Here is a 17870-nt window from a genome sequence, read left to right on the forward strand (position 1 = left end):
TCCTCTTATCTTTCTCATTAATAAATAAATAAATTCTAAAAAAAAAATAAAAAAAATGTCCTGAAGAGGCTGTGAAGGCGTGGGAGAAAGTGTACAGAAGGGGAATCCACTCTGAAAGGCGGCGCTGAGAATTTTTTCTCTTGAAACTAGAACTATTGCTATCATTTTTTAGCATTCTACTTGCTTTGGAGTCAGACATTTCTGAAAAAGAATCCTAAACCTACATCTTATTAACTGAGCCAACTTGGGAAGGCAACCTTAGGATAGATTTTAAGAGTTGTAGGGGCTCCATTAATATATTTTGGTTTTATGCTTCAGTAAAGATTGCAAAGGGCAGAGGGAGATAGCATAATGGTTATGCAAAGATTGTCCTGCTTGAGGCTCAGAGTTTTAACCCTGCCCCCTGCCCCTCCTCCTCCAGACCCCCACCATAAAGCTAGAGCTGAGTAGGACTCTGGTAAAAACAAAACACTAATGAACTTTCAGCCAGAATGCTCACTTTCTTCTGCACCCCCAAAAGGAATTTTGTTCCATACTTTTGACCAGAGAGGGCTCTGAACTCCAGCTTTATCAGTCATGGAAAGAGAAGAGAAAAAAAGGGAGAGCATTTGAGAATAGCAATAGGTGTATATTCCAAAGTGACTTGGAAAGAAAGAGAAGATGGGACCACGGGGGGAAATAAAATAAGCCAGTTCATACAAATATAGACAGCTGTAGAAATAACAGTTAGCCTGATATAGCTTCTAATAGAGGGAATGGGGACACAGAACTCTGGTGGTGGGGACGGTGTGGAGTCGGACCTGTTATCTTATACTTTTGTAAATCAATATTAAATCACTCATAGAAATTTAAAAAAGTCCTATAGAAAGTTTCTGAGACTTGTCTTCATATTTGGTATTAGTGCCTAGAATAGAATAGTCTCATAGATAGAACTGGCAAATTTATACAATAGTTCTATCCCAACTTGCCCCCACATATTAACTTTCCTGTTATTTTATTAACCACGTAATGTTTAGTTTTGTTTGCCACTGGGTTAGTCATTGTTAGCCATTGTTAGCCATTGTTTGTCCAATGACTCCACTGCTGCCTGGGATGGCTTTTTTATCCCCTTCGAGAGACAGATAGAAATCAGGAAAGAAGGAGAGAGAGTGAGAAGGGGAGGGGAAAGAAGAGAGAGAGAAAGAGAGAGGGAGAAAGAGAGAGGGGGAGGGGAAAGAGAGAGAGAGAGAGAGATGCACAACTGCTTCATTGCTCATGAATCTTCCCTCCAGCAGGTGAGGACTGGAGGCTTGAACCCAAGTCTCAGAGATGGCCATGTGTGTGCTCTATTGGGTGCACCACCACCCCAGCCTCCTTGCCCCGCTGTTTTTTTCACTCATTGCTGAGAAAATGTTGATTTGCAAGGTTGTTGTTCCACTAGGGTAAGATTCCGTATCTCCCTAGCAGAGGGGTCAGAATACTTCATCCTTTACCAAACCATCACCTTTCTCTAATGTAGGACACTGGGGCCTCACTTGCCCCTTCTCAATCCACCCCCCCAAGGGGATTTTTAAATATTAACTTCCATCAGATAATGTAGAAAGAATTAGCTGAAAGGTGATATTTATTTATTTATTTATTTATTTATTGCCTCCAGCGTTATTGCTGGGGCTCGGTGCCTGCACCACAAATCCACTGCTCCTGGAGGCCTTTTTTCCCCCATTTGTTGCCCTTGTTGTTTATCATTGTTGTTATGATTGCTGTTACTGCTGTCATTGCTGTTGGATAGGACAGAGAGAAATGGAGAGAGGAGGGCAAGATAGAGAAGGGGGGAGAACGATAGACACCTGCAGACCTGTTTCACCGCATGCTTGTGAAGTGATACCCACCCCCTGCAGGTGGGGAGCTGGGGGCTCAAGCCAGGATCCTTACTCTAGTCCTTGTGCTTCCTGCCATGTGTGCTTAATTGGATGCACTACCGCCAGACCCAGACCCCCAGGTGATGTTTACTTTTACTGTGGCTCATTTCTGAAAGTGGGGGCAGGGCAGCCCTGGGGGACTGCATTGTCCTGATAGATATAACTGAAAGGAGACACAGTAAGTGAAAAGTGATTCTGAGGAGTAGGGATAAGAGCTGCTTAGGGAATTCTTCCCTTCTGAAATATGTCTCCAAAGACTAACTCCAAAGCCAAAAACCCAACGGTTCCTGGATTTCTTCTATTAAGAATGTGATAATCCCAATGTGTATATGTATATGTATATGTATATGTATATGTATATGTATATGTATATGTATATGTATATGTATATGTATATGTATATGTATATGTATATGTATATGTATATGTATATGTATATGTATATGTATATGATGTATGTGTATGTGTATATGTATATGATGTATATGTGTATGTGTATATGTATATCCCCTCTCTTAAGAGTTTTTGCCAGGGTTAGTGCATTGCTCATATTTGTATGCTCCAGTTTCTGTTTGTTTCATTTCAATCCATGCTCTTAGAGCATTCCTAGGGTCCCTTAAAAGCTGTGGGCACACTCTTCACTTCTGTGCTCTCCCCTCCATCCAGCGTTAAGCCCATTGCAGCATCTCTGGTGACTGCTGGGTAATTATGAATGGACTCACCTACACTGTTCTGATTCTATTGTAGACTCCAAATAGCAAAGTGTATACATCTTAACTGACAAAGATTTCAAATTATGTAGGTCTCAAAGAAGATTATGTAGGCTACTGAGGTTATTCAGATTCTTGACAGGCAAGTGTATAGTACAAAAGGTCCTGGATATTGTGCTTAAATTGCACGTGTAACGGGACTGCTGTGGCCACTCAAAAGCTGGTTTAAAGATAATGACACCACGGTCTACTTTGACAAAGTTCTTTGCAATTTGGAACTTAGTTAATAATATATTACTCATTTTAGCGGCACTATTCCCTCTACACTGGTCAGAGCAAAGCCTTTTTTTCACAGGAGAAAGCTGGAGTTATAAAGGACTTTATGTTTACAAAATTGATGAGTGGCTAAGCTGTTGCTCGAACTCCCTACGTTCAAGTTCAGTGTGCTTCGCATCCCTCTACCTTCACACAGAATTGACTGTTTTTCTCTGGGACAAGAGGTTCCTGCAGATGTGGGGACATCACTATGGAGAGATAAGAAGAGTTCCAGCTTCTTAATTCAAACTATGATACAGCACACATGCATTGATCTGAAACCATTTCTTCACCTGCACTTGATATATGTAGGCAGAATTTGGAAAAAAAAAAGAATCTGGGAAAGGTACAAGATCATTTCCTCTTCAGTCAAAATAAGGGGTTAAAATTGATCCTATGAAAAGGGTGAGATGAACAAGAAAAGTCCTGAATTCTCTAGATTCCAAAACTAGACCAAAAGGCAGAATTTCCTCCCTAATGTCTTTTTCAGCTTATAGGGAAAAAGTTAGGGAGTGTGTGTGTGTGTTTGGGGGAAGGGCTAAGGGAGGGGAGAATAGGACTCTTCTAACAGGCTCTCTTTAAAAAAAAGGGGGTGTGTGTGAACGTTTCTGTGACGAAGCCCCATTTATGTTTAAAATCTAAATAAGATAGGGACAGTTCAAGGCACAGAGGCTCGTGCTCTGATTTGGTTGTTTACCATCAATCAGACCGTTGCTTGGCAGACACTGGATGGTTATGAGCCTGAACAAGCTGCAAAGGGGCAGGGAAAGAAGTGGAGGCAGCATTCTTCCTATTTAAAGCTGCATCGCTCGAAAAAAGTTTTCACAGACTGTGCTGGAGCTGGTGCTGAAAAAAGGGGGTTTGCAGAGGCTGCCCTGCTGGTGCTGAAGGAAGAGCCCGCAGCTGACTTCATGGTGCTACAATAAGAATCTCCTTTTCACTCCCAGGAGGACCTACATGTCTGATATTTAGACACAATGGCAAACTGGGTGGAAGCAAGACCTCTCCTCATCCTAACTGTTTTATTAGGGCAATTTGTCTCAATAAAAGCCCAGGAAGAAGGCGAGGATGGTGAGTTGGCCGTTTGCTTTGCTTTGGGTGTTTCTTGCCTGATCTGGGAAGGAGGTGGGATGTTTAGCTTTAGGAAGAACAAGAAAAGGAGAGGTGCTGGGAAAGAGGGCTGACTGATTTGTACCTGGGAGAAAATCAATCGATGTGGAGCTGTTGGAACACAAACTCTCCCTCTCTCTCTCTCTCTCTCTCTCTCTCTCTCTCTCTGCCTAGGATGATTTTTTTTTTTTTTTTTGCCTGAATGTACACAGTGTGAGTTCAAAATGAGAAGACTTTGAAAACAGAGCGGTAAAGTCACTTTTAGTTAGAGAAACTGTTTTGTGGGCTGGAGTTTTCAGAGCCAGGAAAAAGTTGCAGTAGAAGCTGGGCAGGGTGGAGTCTTTTTCTGTACTGCAATTCCCTGCTTCATAAAAATTCTTTGTTTGGAAAAACCTCCGCAGCCACTTTGTCAACTGAATTTTCTTTTGTCTCTGGTTTCAGAAGCTTTTCTCTGTACTTAAACTTCGCCGTTTTCATCTGGGTTCCTATTATCGCTCTTGCTTACTGAGAAAGTCTTCTTTATTTCTCCATGACAGAGGCTGATAGAAGCCAGATTTCTTAAACAGTGGTATTTTCCCACCCTACTGACTTGATTATCAGGACAGTTGTTCTTCCCTGTTGGATGGGGGAAGAGAGGACATCAGCATGCCTTATTCGCAGTGGATTTGCCATCGAGTATAATTATGGGTATTCTCCTTGAGACCCAACTTTCTTTTCTCTCTTTCCCTCTCCCTCCCCCTATCCCTCCCCCTCCCCCTCCCCCTCCCCCTCTCCCTCCCCCTCCCCCTCCCCCTTCCCCTTCCCCTCCCCCTCCCCCTCCCTCTCTCCCCCTCCCCCTCCCTCTCCCTCCCTCTCCCTCGCTCTCTCTGTCTCAGACAATCTCGCCTGGTTACCGAGTTTTTCCATATGCAATCTGCATATGCCAGAATTGGGAAATGTAATATAGTTCGGCAAAAATACTTGACCGTTATAGAATATAAGAACATATTTCAATTAGTTTCATTGATTATTAAGTTCTTGCTCCCCAGGACTGAAATTTCAAATGTTATCATGTCCTCTTTCACAATAGACTATCAGAGAGTTTCATCTCTATTGAGAATCAAACTTTTAAAAACTTAACATGTTACTATTTCCAAAAATGCATTTTTATACATAATTCACACAGAATACATGTTGTCTGTGTAAATGTATTTTTCAATCCTGCTTCTGTGTGTTCTCTGCTCTAAAGATGTTCATAAAATTAATTTATAGAACACAAGCTCCAAAAAACCATTTTGGAGCGGAAATAAAAATCTGGGATGATTTTTTTTCCAACGGTCTGTCCAGAGTCCCATAGAGGGGGCACTTTCTAAAATCCTGGAAACTTTCATGTCGAGTAATTTATAAAAGGTAAAAAAACTCGAGTTTTCATGGAATAATGTGCATGTAATGATGATATCTTGTTTTGAGAGGTGGGAAAGATAATTGAACAGGGAGGAAAAGTGAAGGGGGGGGGCAATACAGAGAGACCATGACAGAAGTAGGAAGTCTGAGTATAAAAGAAGCACTGAACTCCCCTCCCCCATTCAAAAACCCAATAACTTTAATTTCAAACATAATTAACACAACTTGCTTTATTAATGCATTTGGAAATAAGTAACTTTTACAAAGTATGGAAATCATTGACTGTTGGACTAAATGAAACAATGTTTCGTAAGGTATGACAGTGGGCATATGTTAAAAAACTTTCCTTAACACATAATTAGTGTAGGTGTCTGAAAAAAAAAACACACCCCAGAATTCAATATTCTTTTATACTCACTTACCTAACTATTGGGAGTGTGATGCTCAGTGCAAAAAAGGCCCCATTTCCAGCATCCTCCAGCATAACTAAGTAAAACAGAAATCAGAATTCTAAACTTTAGGGTAAGAGCAATTGCTTTTACACATGTTATGAGTATTAAATTCATCTGTTTACTACCCCATCAAAGAGAATGTATTTGATAATTTGGTAGCAAAACAAAGTAGTTATGTCACAATTAAAGGTCATATAGAAAAAAAAAATTCCAGAATACAGTATGATCAGAGCTTTGTAACTTGTATCATGCCTATTCTGGTTTAAATGGTATTGTATAAATACCTGTATTGTCTTGTTTAGTCTGGTCAGAAGCTTAATAACACTTATCAGAATTATGAGACATCATTTGGTTTTAAGTTTCAGGACAAATAAAATTAAGTAAATGCTTTAAACTAAAGAAATACCTAAGACACAAATAAGCAAGTACTTTTTTTTTTTTTTCAATTTTAGTAAAGTGATATAATGTGGTGTTGGTCTTGTTACAGATGTATCTCTTGGAAATGCAGAGACCTGTTATCATCTGTGGGCATATACTTTCTAGTTTTGCCTTTTTGTCCCCTCAGGATCTTAAGGTATATCTTTTCCTCTATCTGAATGTAGTTACTTCCTGGAAGTCTGAAACACAAGTACAGTGCTTATCCAATAGAAGGACTTATGCAAAGATGAAATCAAAGTAAATAAAGTTTTAGGCCTTCCAGGCCAAACTCATTACTGCTTCTCACTAGATGTTAAGATCAGAGTTGGATTGTTAAATATATATATATATATGAACTGAAGGAAAATTTGGGTGTTGGGCCATTCAGTTGAAACTACTAAATAACAAAAATCAGTGAAGATGACCAAGTCGGCTTTGGACAAGTTTTTTTCAGTGTGTGTTTGTGATGGGGGCAGCTTGAAGGGTTTTCCATTTGTAGTTCATAAGGAAAAATACTAGTTCACATATGGTAATTTTTATATTCCTAAATAAAGGTTGAATATGTAAGTGGCTCTATCAGTTATTTCCATTATTATTGTAAATATACATATTGAATCTTAGAAAATCATATTTTGATGAATATTTGACTTTAGTAGTAGAGGAGCAGTGGGGAGAGGAGGAGAAGATACAGAAATGAGCTTTGTTGGGGGTTAGAGAGACACCTAGCTGGGCAGGACCTGTGCCTTGCTGTGCATGGCTCAGATCTGAGTCATCGAACCACATGACAGATGCTGTGGTGTCTCTTCCTCCTTCTCTCTCTCCTGCTTTCTCTCTCTCTCTCTCTCTCATTCTCTCTCTGAGTGAATGAAAAGCAGCCCAGAGCAGTGAAACCACATATGCATGAGGCCTTAGTCCCCCTCTCCAACTTCCTCTTCTCCCCCCAAAAAAAGTAAGGTTCTGTTTTATTTCCAGAGACTGTAAAAATAAACAAGTAAGCAGACAGACATTTCTCTATCAGCAGAGGACAAGGAGCCTGTGGAGAAGTGAATATATATATGCCTAGTTTAAACCATTCTAAACTTAAACTTTTCAGAAAGCATTGCATACACCAAAAACTATAACTATAAATGCCAGATTTGGCTCACAGACCTTAACTTCACAACCCTGTCATTGCAATCTGACATTGATATCCTGGACCCAAGTCAAATTCTGACTATTCAATGATGAAGAATGCATAGTTATTTTAAAAATATTTTTTTACTTAATTTTGTCAACTGGGCCTTCATGCATACATAATTAAAAAATATATTTATGAAATGGAAATATTGACAAGACCATAGGATATGCGGGTACAATCCCACACAGTTCCCACCACCAGAACTCCATATCCCATTTCCTCCCCTGATAACTTTCCTATTCTTTATCCCTCTGGGAGTATGGACCCAGGGTCATTGTGGGATGCAGAAGATGGAAGGTCTGGCTTCTGTAATTGTTTCCCCGATGAACATGGGCGTTGACAGGTGGATCCATACTCCCAGCCTGCCTCTCTCTTTCCCTAAGGGGATGGGCTCTGGGGAAGCGGGACACATTGATGTGGTCATCTGCCCAGGGAAGTCTGGTTGGCATTATGGTTGCAGCTGGAGCCTAGTGGCTGAAAAAGGGTTCAGCTATAAAGCAGAACAAATCGTTGACTAATCATGAGCCTAAAGGCAAGTGTCGCTTGCCGTGGCTGCAGGACGCAGAAAAAGGAGGTTTGGAGCAGAAAGAGAACACAATCCTTTATTTGCGCTGGCCCCTCAGAGTTGGGTGAGAGAGCAGCAGTTTGGGTCATGTGGAGGCAGTAAAAATGGCCGCCTCACGCAGCAACCTTCCCTGGGTCTAATCACCGAAGTGAAGGGCGGGCAAGAGAGCAAGGGCCAGAAGAAGAAGGGCTTTTATGGGAAGGGGGAGGAGTAACCAAAGCACTCCAACTATCTCGCGAAATTGACAATGCCCTGAGGGCACAACATGGCACAGGCGCTCCGAGAATGTCCCAACTCTCTCGGAACTAGCAATAGCCTGAGGCGACAACATGGCAGACATGACTGCATCTGCACAATTTCCCAGCAGGCAAGAATATCGCAGAGGAAGATTTGGGGGTCTCCGTTCTGGAAAACCAAGTAGGTCTACTTTAGGTGTATTCCAAGGAGGCCATGACTTTACTGGTTTTTGCCTGAGTCTGGCAGCTAACATGAAAGTGGACCCAAGGTTTAAGGTCGCTTTCTCATTAAGAGACAGAACAACAGTGAGAGGAAGACACCACGGCATAGAGTGGCTCCTAGCGCCCTGGCGCTCCCATGTGGTGCTGGTACTTTAGATTGTGCTCATGGTAACAGTCCTCACCAGGCACAACTATTCCTCTGACATTCCCAGTCAGCTTGTGTCCTCCTGCATTTTTATTATGCTGTGTTGGCACTTGCTGTCTTATTAGAATATAAATATAAGGAGCCAGTTACTTAATACTCAGTAGTATGTGTGCAGGATCATTTTAAAAAGTTTTGTTTTTAAACCAAAGCACTGCTCAGCTCTGGCTTCTGGTAGTTCAGAGGACTGAACCTGGGACTCTGGTGCTTCAAGTGTGAAAATCTTTTGCATAACCATTATGCTGTCTCCTCTGTCTGTCAGATAGGATCATTTAAAAAGAGGTAGAGAATATGAATACTAGTTTAAGATACTTGCTCACTCGCACATTGTTTTGTGCTCATTTACTGAAATAGATCCTCGTGGATCAAACTTTTTTTTTTTTAATAGGTGTTTTCATCCAGGTTCAGTGGTATGTAGTGGAATGTGGAAGCTTATATACATAGACACAATATTTTTTGTATGTAGAACAAGCTTTTAATTATGTTGGGAAAGGCTGGTAGACTGGCTCTACAAAGTCATCCTGGACTTATTCTCTTTCTAGATATCCAGGGGCAGAGCTCCAGCTCTTGCACATAATTTCTTTTTGTTTTATAGTTTCTTTTTTTGCTATTTATTTTATATTTTTAAATTGTTATTTTTCTATTGGGTAGAGACAGCCACAAATTGAGAGGGAAGGGGGTGACAGAGAGGGAGAGAGACAGAGAGAGACACCTGCAGCCCTGCTTCACCACTCGTGAAGATTTCCCCCTGGAGGTGGGGACCAGGGGCTCAAACCCTGGTCCTTACGCTTTGTAACATGTATGCTCAACCAGGTGTGCCACCACCGGGCACCTTGCATATACTTTATAGGCATTTGCATAGAGGATGGAGACAAAGGCTGTGGAGCTCTCTTTTCAAAGAAATGGAATCTCTGACGTCTTTTGCAATCATTTAACTTTACTTATCAGCCAGAATTTAGTCAGATGGTTGCACTGAATTACAAGGGTAGCTAGGAAACATAGTCTTTTTCAGCTATAAGAAGCTATGTGGAGTTTTGTTATGAAAGATATGAAGGGGGTGGGTGTAAATAGCATGATGATTATGCAAAGAGACTCTCATGCCTGAGACTGAAGTCCCAGGTTCAACCTCCTGCACCACCATAAGCCAGGGCTGAGCTGTGCTCTGGTTAAAATATATATGGGAGTGTATGTGTATGTGTTAGGAGCAAACTACAGTCTTGGCTACATCTCATCAAGATAGGTGTCTGTAACACTCTCTTTCCCCAGATTAGGTCCATTATTATATGTCAGAGCCTGAAATCCCCCCTCCCTCCTGCCCTCTTTCCCCAGAGCCCTTTGCTTTGGTGCAGTACAGCAAAGCCAGTCCAAGTTTTACTTTGTTTCCCCTTTCTGTTCTTGTTTCTTAAGTTCTGTCCATGAGTGAGCTCATCTTATATTCACCCATCTCTTTCTGGCTGATCTCACTTGACGTGATTCCTTCAGGCTCCATCCAAAATGAAGTGAAGAAGGTGACTATCTAGCAGTTTCGTAATCTCCTCATCTGCTGAGAGTCCTTGAACTTCACTAAGCTGTTTGTCCTCACATGAAATGTTGAAAACTTTTGTGTACCCTATTGGTTGGATGAACGTCTTTGGAGACTCTTAGGAATTTTGCAGGTGTTTTGCCTGGAATTTTGCAGGTGTTTCTAGAACGCTTAGTGGAGTCACAAAAATTCATACTTTAATCTATTTTCAGTCAGATACACACTAACTAGTAGCTTATTTTTTATGTTCACCAAAATCTTTGATGTTTTGGAGAACCTTCTGGATTTGTTTAACGTCTGCATTTTATTTGTTCTCCATTCCCTTGAGGGGGGACTTGTTCTGTCACTCTTACTCTCTTTCCCATAACTTTGGGAATTTCCCCTTGGCCTGTAAACAAGTTCAACCCTCTCCCAGGGCTTGAGTCTGGCTCCTAGGCATCCCGCTTTATCCCAGCTACTTTAAAGGAGCAAGTCTAGCTTTCCGTGTCTGCCTTCCTTCCTGATCACACTCACAGGTCACTGCACTTTGACTTCGTTGCTTGATTTAGTTGTCTTGATGATGATGGATGTGTAATGTTCCAGTGGGCTCCTTTCACCTAACCTCATAGGCCTTTCTCCTCTATGTTATGCCAGTGACTGTTTCCCTGACCTCTTTGTAGCTTCTCTTTCTACTAGCTGACCTTTCCTTTCAGGTCTCATCTATGGACTCCCTTTTTCTTCCTCACCTCTCAGTTTTCTTTCTTTTTTTTTTTTTTAATTTTTATTTATTTATTTATTTTCCCTGTTATTGCCCCCCCCCTTTTTTTTTACTGTTGTAATTGGTGTCATTGTTGGATAGGACAGAGAAAAATTGAGAGAGGAGGGGAAGACAGAGAGCAAGAGAGAAAGACAGACACCTGCAGACCTGCTTCACTGCCTGTGAAGCGACGACACCCCCCCCCCCCCCCCGCGCAGGTGGGGAGTCAGGCTCGAACCTGGATCCTTATGCCAGTCCTTGCACTTCATGCTGGACTCCCTCAGCTTTCTTTTTACAGGAGCACTGCTCAGCTCTGCCTTATGGTGGTGTGTGTGTGGAGGGGGTGGGGGAGATTGAACCTAGGAGGCTCAGGCAGGAGTCTGTTTGCATAACCATTAGGCTATCTACCCCCTACCCTCAGCTCTCAATTTTTCTAATGACATTTAATTCACTTGTTTTCTCTGACTGTTTGTCCTCTTCCTAGATCATCTAGGGATCTGTTTACATTCAGGGTTTTGCTTAATAGCAAAATGCTGACCAGGCTTGATGTCTGCTCCAAGCCTGACTTTCCACATGGACTTTAGCTCCCCACTGGACAGCCCATAGCCACTTAAAGATCAGTGCTTCCAAAATTCAGTTCATTATCACCTCCCCGAGACTGACTCATATTTTAATGTATTTCTTTTTTAAATATATTTTTTATTACTTATTATTGAATAAAGAGGGAAATTGAGAGGGGAAGGGGAGAAAGAGAAGGCAAGAGACAGAGAGACACCTGCAGTCCTGCTTCACCACTCATGCAACATTCCTCCCTGCAGGTGGGGATTAGAGGTTTGAACCTCGGTCCTTAAGCACTGTGATATGTGCGCTTAACCAGGTGCACCACTGTCTGGCCCCTAAATGTATTTCTTATATCAGCTAAGAGCAATGCCATCCTACGTGGTCAATCAAGCAAAATTCCAACCAGTCATAAACTTCTACCATTTTATTTACTAAATATGTCTGTATCTGCCTCTTGTGTGCCACAGGTGTCTGAGTTCAGACTCTCACCATCTGTTCTGGAATCTAACAATACCACCTACACCTTTCTCCTCGCCTCTCACAGGGCCACTTGCCCAGCATTTCTGTAGGGCCCTTTTCACCCAGTGTGATGTAACACTGAAATGTGATCATGTCATTTACCTTCCTTAACCTCCCTTTAGCTTCATGACTTGAAGAAAGAATAATTTTCAAGATTTTTTAGCGTGGTATATAAGGCCCTTCAGGATCTGGCTACTTTTAGAATTTTAATTACATGAACTTCCATTCTCTGCTTCAGCATAAACCATCACCTATGACTCTTACCTCTCACCAGACACACATGCACGCGCAGTTTTTCTTTTCATCACCTTTACTTTTCGGGTTCAAATTCACTATAGTTTTTCCATGCATATAGATCAGTAGAGTATTTATGAATATAAATAACTTCCGTCATTCATTCATTCATTCAAGTATAAAGGAACTGAGTTAAAATGTATACCTTTCACATTCTGTTGGTGTATTCTTGGAGAGTGTGCTCAATTTTTCTTTTTTAGTTTCACATGATAACTTACCATAAACAATTATTAAGAAGACCATCATGTATATTAGCAGCCTACATGGTATTATGGCTTCCCACAAATTGTAGAATCTCACTAAATGACAGTTCACACATTGCATCATATTTTATGATAGGGTAGTAATAACAACAAATGTTTATTGAATGACTATGAGAACCCAAATGTTAGGTATTATGGAAAAACCATCAGCTTTTTCTCTCACAGTTATTCAGATTGAATGTAAAACCTAACATGTGGATTTTATCCCCTCCCATTCCTGGCCATTTTAATACTCTAGCCATATTTTATCTATGTATTAACTCGCTCTTTTCAGCTCATTTGAATTCTTTTTGCTTCCGGGGTTCTAGCTGGGGCTTGGTGCCTGCACCACGAATCCACCACCCCTGGTGTCCATCTTTCCCATTTTGTTGCCCTTGTTGCGTTTGTTATGGTTGCTGTTGTTACTGTTGTCATAGCTGTTGTTATTGTTGGGTAGGACAGAGAGAAATCAAGAGAGGAGGGGAAGACAGAGAGGGGGAGAGAAAGACAGACACCTGCAGACCGGCTTCACCACCTGTGAAGTGACCCCCCTGCAGGTGGGGAGCCGGGGGCTTGAACCAGGATCCTTCCTCCTGTCCTTGTGCTTTGCGCCACCTGCGCTTAACCCACTGCGCTAACTTCTGACTCCCAGCTCATTTGAATTTTAAATTCTTCATTCAGAAGGAATTTATGGTGTTGTTTATTTTTTTTTTTAAGTTGTCCAGTGAACAAAACTTAAAGCAAAAACAAACACTTCTTTCCAGGGTAGACTTTCTAATGGCTCTGTCACGGGCGTCGTCGCTGAGCCTCTCCGGATTTACACAGACCCTGCACACATTTGTTCCTAATGTGAGCCGGCCAAGCACAGTCCATTCCATGACCTAGCGCTACTGATGCCTGTCTAGCTCTGTCTGTTCAGAGTTTACTTTCTGAAAATGTGAGCGTCATAAAAGCTGCTATAAAAACTGAAAACTAGTTCTCCACACTACTTTGCTCTGGGTTGCATTCGGAATGAGAGAAATTGCTTCACTGTACAGGGATTTACAAGATAGCTCCCTGGACTTTCTGGATACAGAAGAAGGAGTAGCCATGTTTTCCCAGACTTTCCTTCTAGTGACCACCTGAATACATCTTGCTATAAATTAAAGAACTTCTAGCCTGACTTCCCATCAGAGCTTAACTTTTTGAGTCTTTTTCTTACTCTCTAGGGAACTAATATATTCCACGCCCCTCTCCAGTTATCATTCTAATGCCTAGTTGTCAATAATATTACTTCTTTGTAATGTGAGCTTATTACATTGGAATTTGCTTTGTAGCTATCTCCCCCCCCCTCCCCATATTCTCTGGCTTGCAGAACCAGCTATCATTCCTGATTCTGGGTGAAAATTTCAATATTAGATGACAGTCTATATGGTTCATACACATCCTGTCCTCGTCCAAAGAGGGTTCCCACAACCAAAACATTGAATTACTTCATTCTAATAGACACGAATGATAAAATGAAAGTTTTCCCATTGTATTCATATTATTTGAAGAGGGCCTTTGGGCTTCTTCTGCCGAGGACCCTATGATCACACATTTTATGGAAGGTGTAAGTTTGTGTTGGTTTTTCTGGAAGTACGCAAGGATAGCAACTAAGGGCTGACTGGGGCAACCTCACTGCGATGCACTCCAAGTTCACATGAGAGTCCATGACGGTGTCTGCTATGCCGACATCATGCCTTACAGAGTTAGGGGGTTTCAAGTAGGTTGGTGATCTCTACTAAGCTTATTACTTGATTCACTTAACTTTTTTTTACCCTGTGTTGCTAAAACAAATTATTTTAGAGTAAATAAATGCTACTGCAATATGTTACCTTTGTTTTGAGTGAACAGTGTCTGTACTAGCATGAGGAGTGGGGCAATGCCTTTTATGATGAGTTTTTTTTTTTTTTTTAATTCTGGGAAACTTCTTCAGTTCCCAACTGTCATTGCTTTTGTCTCTGTGATTTTTTTTTTTTTTTTTTTTTTACAGCTAGACATTTCTGTATTTAGAAATTCCCCCTTTCTGGGGTCAGGGGATACACAGTGGTAGTACATCTGACTTGCATGCCTGAAGCCTCAGAGGTCCCAGGTTCAATTCCTGCCACTATCATATTATTAGAAATGAATGGTAGCAAGGTTGATGATTTTCCCCAAAATTTAAAAAACAAAAACAACTTGACTTAGCAGTGTAAAACATCCTACTTATATGACTATCTAGAAACCTCCCGAAGGCTCAACATAGGGCTTAAGTGGGAAAAGAGAGAGAGAGAGAGAGAGAGAGAAGTAAAGGGAACAGATGGGAAAACAAAGCATGATTTTTGTAATATCAGTGTGCACTAGTTTCTCTGCATGCAAAGACGTGACTTCCTGGAAGAAAGCTGAGTCCATTATTAATATTACTTTTTCCCTATTCATCTCCCACCAGGAAGTCTGTCTGAGAATCAGAGTTCATCTCTGTGGGGCTGTCTGTAGCATAGCATTCCTATTTCCAGGGTCAGAAGGTGACTTTGAGCTAGAAGTTTAAACCAGTGACAGATACCCACAGCAGTCTGAGCTAAGTGTTTAGACAAAGGTCCCATCATCCCTCAGACCTGTCTACTTTGTGGTGTATTTTAAGACTCTGTAGTTGTGCAGAGAGAAACATGCAGTTAAAGAGATGAGGGCCTCAACTAAATAGACTGTTCCTTTCATGAATGAATTGTTGAAATAATTTTAAAGAAAAGCTTCTATATTAGAACGCAGGAAATCTGCATTCTCACTGTAGCTCTGTCATGATTAAATTGGTGATTTTGTGGAAGTGACTTAAGTACTCTGGACCCCAGTTTTCTCTTTTGTGATATATTATCTAGGGTCATTTATATTTTGAAGGTGTATGAGTATATAACATTTACATAAATTAACTTCTCACAGGTCCCGTATGTATCTGAATACTGTGAATAATTTTCGTACACATTCAAGTATCATATATAATCTCTGTACCTCTAATTTAGGATTTGCGTTGATTCCGTTTCCAGTTATTTGCCTAGCTGTGGTTCATTTAAGGAATGTAATTCCCAGCTTGTGGCTTGGAAATATGATCTTGTAAGTGAATAGCTTTTTATCAAACTTCCTAGACATTGTTGAAGTGAAAAATACAATATGGCATCAAATTTTGAATATTTTAGGTGAATTCTGACTTGTCCTATTAGAGAAAAAACATGTAAAAACATGTAAATGGCCATGCATTGTGTTATACTGTGACAAGCACAAGATTTAGTGTTCTTTTTTTTTTTTTTTTTTTTGCCTCCAGGGTTATTGCTGGGACTCAGTGCCTGCATCATAAATCCACTGCTCCTGGAGGCCATTTTTTTCCCCTTTTGTTCCCCTTGTTGTAGCCTTGTTGTGGTTATTATTGTTGTTGTTAATGTCATTTGTTGTTGGATAGGACAGAGAGAAATGGAGAGAGGAGGGGAAGACAGAGAGGGCGAGAGAAAGACAGACACCTGCAGACCTGCTTCACCGCCTGTGAAGCGACTCCCCTGCAGGTGGGGAGCCGGGGGTTCAAACTGGCATCCTTACACAGGTCCTTGCGCTTTGCACCACATGCGCTTAACCCTCTGTGCTACCGCCCAAGCCCCGATTTAGTGTTCTTTTAAATCTATTTTGATGGATAGGTTAGCAGAGTTCTGCTGCATGCCTCCGTAGCTTGATAACTGATGGAGCTGTCTTAGTAGTGGATACACTACTTGCCCTAGTAACCTACCATCCTGCCATTCTATCTTGTCTTAAAGAAAAAAGAAAACATGTACTTTTATCTATAGAGATAATGTTATTATCAGGCTTGCTCTTGGCTGTTTATTTGCCATTAGGGTTCTTGCTCAGACTCAGTGCCTAGGCACTGTTCCACCATTCCTGACTGCTCCTTCTTTTTCCTCCTTCCTTCCTTCCTTCCTTCCTTCCTTCCTTCCTTCCTTCCTGCCTTCCTGCCTTCCTGCCTTCCTGCCTTCCTGCCTTCCTGCCTTCCTTTCTTCCTTTCTTCAATTTTTCGCCCCTCTTTTTTTAATAGCAGTTCATAGAGAGAGGGAGAGGGAGAGAAAGAGGAAGAGACAAGACACCTGCCACATTTTTATAACCACTTGGGAAACTTCCCCCCTGCAAGTGGGTACTGGGAAACTCATGATAACAAGTATAGTCTAGCAGATGAAACATTACTCCTAAATACTCCTAAAACAACTCTTTGCTTCTATTTGTAAGAAATATTTAAAAATGGATAGGTTAATTGTGCCTTTTTGTGTAAAGTCTCATAAAAAGATATACTTCAAAAGACAATGATTTACTATTAAATAGAGACAAAAGTTAATTTTATAACTTACTTATTTTATTTACGGTGACTTCAGGTAGGTGATAGATATGTAGAAATTATCAAGACACTAACCTGTTTGTTAGGAGCCTTTATAATGAGGGGACTTAACTTGTGAACTGAAATGCAATGTAACTTTGATGACAAAGAATAGTGTAGGAGTATCCAAGCCACCTGTAAGAGGAAGGGATAATTTCCTGGAGGAAACCGTTAAACCCAAACAACAGATATGTGGAAGCCTTTAGGAATGGGGGCAAAAACTCAGAAATAAAAACAAAGAACCCGGTACAAGAGGGATATATAAATATATTAAGCATTACCAGCATTGTTTTTCTAAAAACTACAACTGCTTTGATGTCTGGATGGGAGGTACGATGATCTTATCAGAAACTTTTTGACAGAGTTTATTTATAAACTCAGCATTGAATGTAGAATAGTATAGCAGTAGAGACTATTGTTTTCTATTCTTATTTGATAGGAGGCTGAGCTGTGACGGGAAGACAAGATATAGGCCCACAGTTGGCGTTATCACCGTGGATTTTTGTTTGGTTTGGTTTTCAGATGACAAGATAGAGTGTTTTCAGGCTGAGAGAACTAGCCCAGTTGACAGGGAAACTGTGTTGGGGCTGGGAGGTTGTGACAGTTCATGCTGACCCTGTAAACCAGCTTCATTGTCGAGGTTAATTTAATTCCTCTCTGTCCATGAGCCATAGGTGTTTGCACTCACCTGCGACTTGATGGACTTCCTAAAGTAACCCTAGTCTTACCTTGCGGCGTTCTCAGGTGGTCTTCTTCACTGTTCTTAGTTGATGGGGAGAGTGAAACGCAGTTGCTGATACTCCTAAGCCCCACCGCTGGAAGTCCGAGGTCCTCGAGTCTAGTCAAATATAATCAATTTGAAATTACATATCTTGGAATGTGCTTAAGAGACCTACTGTTACTCAAC

The 17870-nt window shown here is 41.1% G+C and overlaps 1 protein-coding gene across 1 annotated transcript in view; it reads left to right on the forward strand.

Annotated features, from left to right (window-relative positions):
- Positions 1–3536: 3536 nt before the first annotated feature.
- COL5A2 (collagen type V alpha 2 chain) overlaps positions 3537–17870 on the forward strand; it is a 159643-nt gene continuing 145309 nt past the window's right edge. The window contains exon 1 of the mRNA XM_060177594.1: positions 3537–3994. Coding sequence (XP_060033577.1) covers positions 3901–3994 — 94 coding nt within the window. The 5' untranslated portion in view covers positions 3537–3900. The remainder of the gene's footprint in view (positions 3995–17870) is intronic.

Source organism: Erinaceus europaeus, chromosome 18 (assembly GCF_950295315.1).
Source record: "Erinaceus europaeus chromosome 18, mEriEur2.1, whole genome shotgun sequence".
In the NCBI taxonomy this organism is placed as follows: Eukaryota; Metazoa; Chordata; class Mammalia; order Eulipotyphla; family Erinaceidae; genus Erinaceus; species Erinaceus europaeus.